The sequence below is a fragment of the Apis dorsata genome, unplaced genomic scaffold (assembly GCF_000469605.1).
Source record: "Apis dorsata unplaced genomic scaffold, Apis dorsata 1.3 scaffold_74, whole genome shotgun sequence".
NCBI classification, from domain to species: domain Eukaryota; kingdom Metazoa; phylum Arthropoda; class Insecta; order Hymenoptera; family Apidae; genus Apis; species Apis dorsata.
This window is the reverse complement of record NW_006263372.1, coordinates 1,434,968-1,436,548: the sequence shown is the minus strand read 5'-3', so window position 1 is coordinate 1,436,548 and position 1,581 is coordinate 1,434,968. Positions and strand designations below refer to the sequence as shown.

Here is a 1,581-nt window from a genome sequence, read left to right as displayed (position 1 = left end):
AATTATATATATATATATATATATATATGTAGATCGTTTGGTTGGCGACGTAACGCGTTGCCACGTACCGAAATTCCATGGCGTAATATCGATTCCTCTGCGGGGAAGCCGTGAACCGTGCAAGAATACGCCTTTGACAGTTTCGTCTGCACATTTACCTTACAGAGTCACGAGCCTGCCAAGCTCATATTCTTGATCAGCAACCTGCTCATACTCGCGTGCATTCCATGTCGTCTTGCCGGTAATAGGCATGCGGAAGACGCGATTCTCATAGTCGCTGTGCCCGGCTCTTGGTTCCTTCTCATGTTCTTCGCTGGGTGAGTGACGCACTGTATTCTTAATTGCTAGGGAATTTCTAATTTCTGCCTAGGGTAATTCTAGGAGAAATGGATGGTAGAAATGATTTTCTTTTGTTTTAAATATTATTATAATATATATCTTTTTTTAAATATTTTTGAATACAAGCATATATGAGCAATTATTTTTTATTTTTTTTTAAATGTTGTAAATTTATTTCTAAAAATTTTAGAGAAATTGTTAAATAAAGTATAGAAACAATATATCTTTCTCTTAGATTTACCCTATGTTTTAATCTTTAGAGAGAGTCAATGTAATGTAATTTTTTTTGTAATATTTTTTTTTTAATTATTTTAATTATTTTATTTAATATTATATAGATGTGTTTACGTATTTCTTTAGAGATACGTATATGTGATATTTTCGTGGAAAGTAGAAAATACGTTAGGAAATTATATAAGCTTCTTTGCTTAACTGATAAGCTGGTTGATGTATTACTGATGGATCACTTGTACTCCAAAACATGTTGTCCACACGTAAATACTAATTGCATTAACGACAAGCAATAGAACGATTGCAACACGTTTCAGATTCGTGAACTAATCTTTTATAACAGAAACAGAATTATTATATAAATTCTCATGGTTGAAAAGAAAAGGTCCTTTTCAAAGGAAGTTCTCAGATTAATTTACTTTAATATGTATTTCACGCTTATTTTACCTTCTGTATATCTCTTTTGCGAGACTCTATGATTAAATTGAAATTAATAAAAGAATTAAAATGAAAGGATAAAGAAATTATAATTTTTAAAATTATATTACAATTTAATTGAATTCTTTAAATATTTTAATTTTGCTTAAAAATATATGAAAAGTAATAAATATATATTTTTTGTTAAATAAATGTTAAAATTATTGGAAAATGATAATTTCAAATAGATTCATGATATTTTATTTGCATATTGCTCAAAATTGATTATATCGTAACGAATAAATGTATAAATTGCCGATTGGTGAATAATTGCATTGAAAAAAAATTGACGTGAGTCATAGTCAACCTTCAACATTTATCGAAAAATGAAACATTGCACCAAGGAGAAAAGATAAGAATTCATCGTTTGACGTTAAAATTAAATTTAAAAAAGAAAAAAAAATTCCATAAAGTTTTGACATCAATTTAACTTTTATATTTTATCAATAATTAAATTTTAATTTAATTAGTTTTTTTTTTTTAAATTTAATCTTAAATTTTTTAATTTCTCTCATATTCATAAAATAAACCAAT

The 1,581-nt window shown here is 26.9% G+C and overlaps 2 protein-coding genes across 9 annotated transcripts in view; one reads left to right on the top strand and one right to left on the bottom strand.

Annotated features, from left to right (window-relative positions):
* LOC102679608 (arginine kinase-like) overlaps positions 1-1,581 on the bottom strand; it is a 103,750-nt gene that overhangs the window by 25,907 nt on the left and 76,262 nt on the right. The window lies entirely within an intron of this gene.
* Positions 1-1,581, top strand: part of LOC102678884 (transient receptor potential cation channel subfamily V member 5) — a 52,512-nt gene that overhangs the window by 18,490 nt on the left and 32,441 nt on the right. For 6 of the 8 annotated variants that reach the window (XM_031508054.1, XM_031508052.1, XM_031508053.1 and 3 more), the window contains one exon: positions 166-317. The exons of the other annotated variants lie outside the window; for them this stretch is intronic. In XM_031508054.1, the coding sequence (XP_031363914.1) occupies positions 166-317 (152 nt within the window). The remainder of the gene's footprint in view (positions 1-165; positions 318-1,581) is intronic. 8 annotated transcript variants of the gene reach the window in all.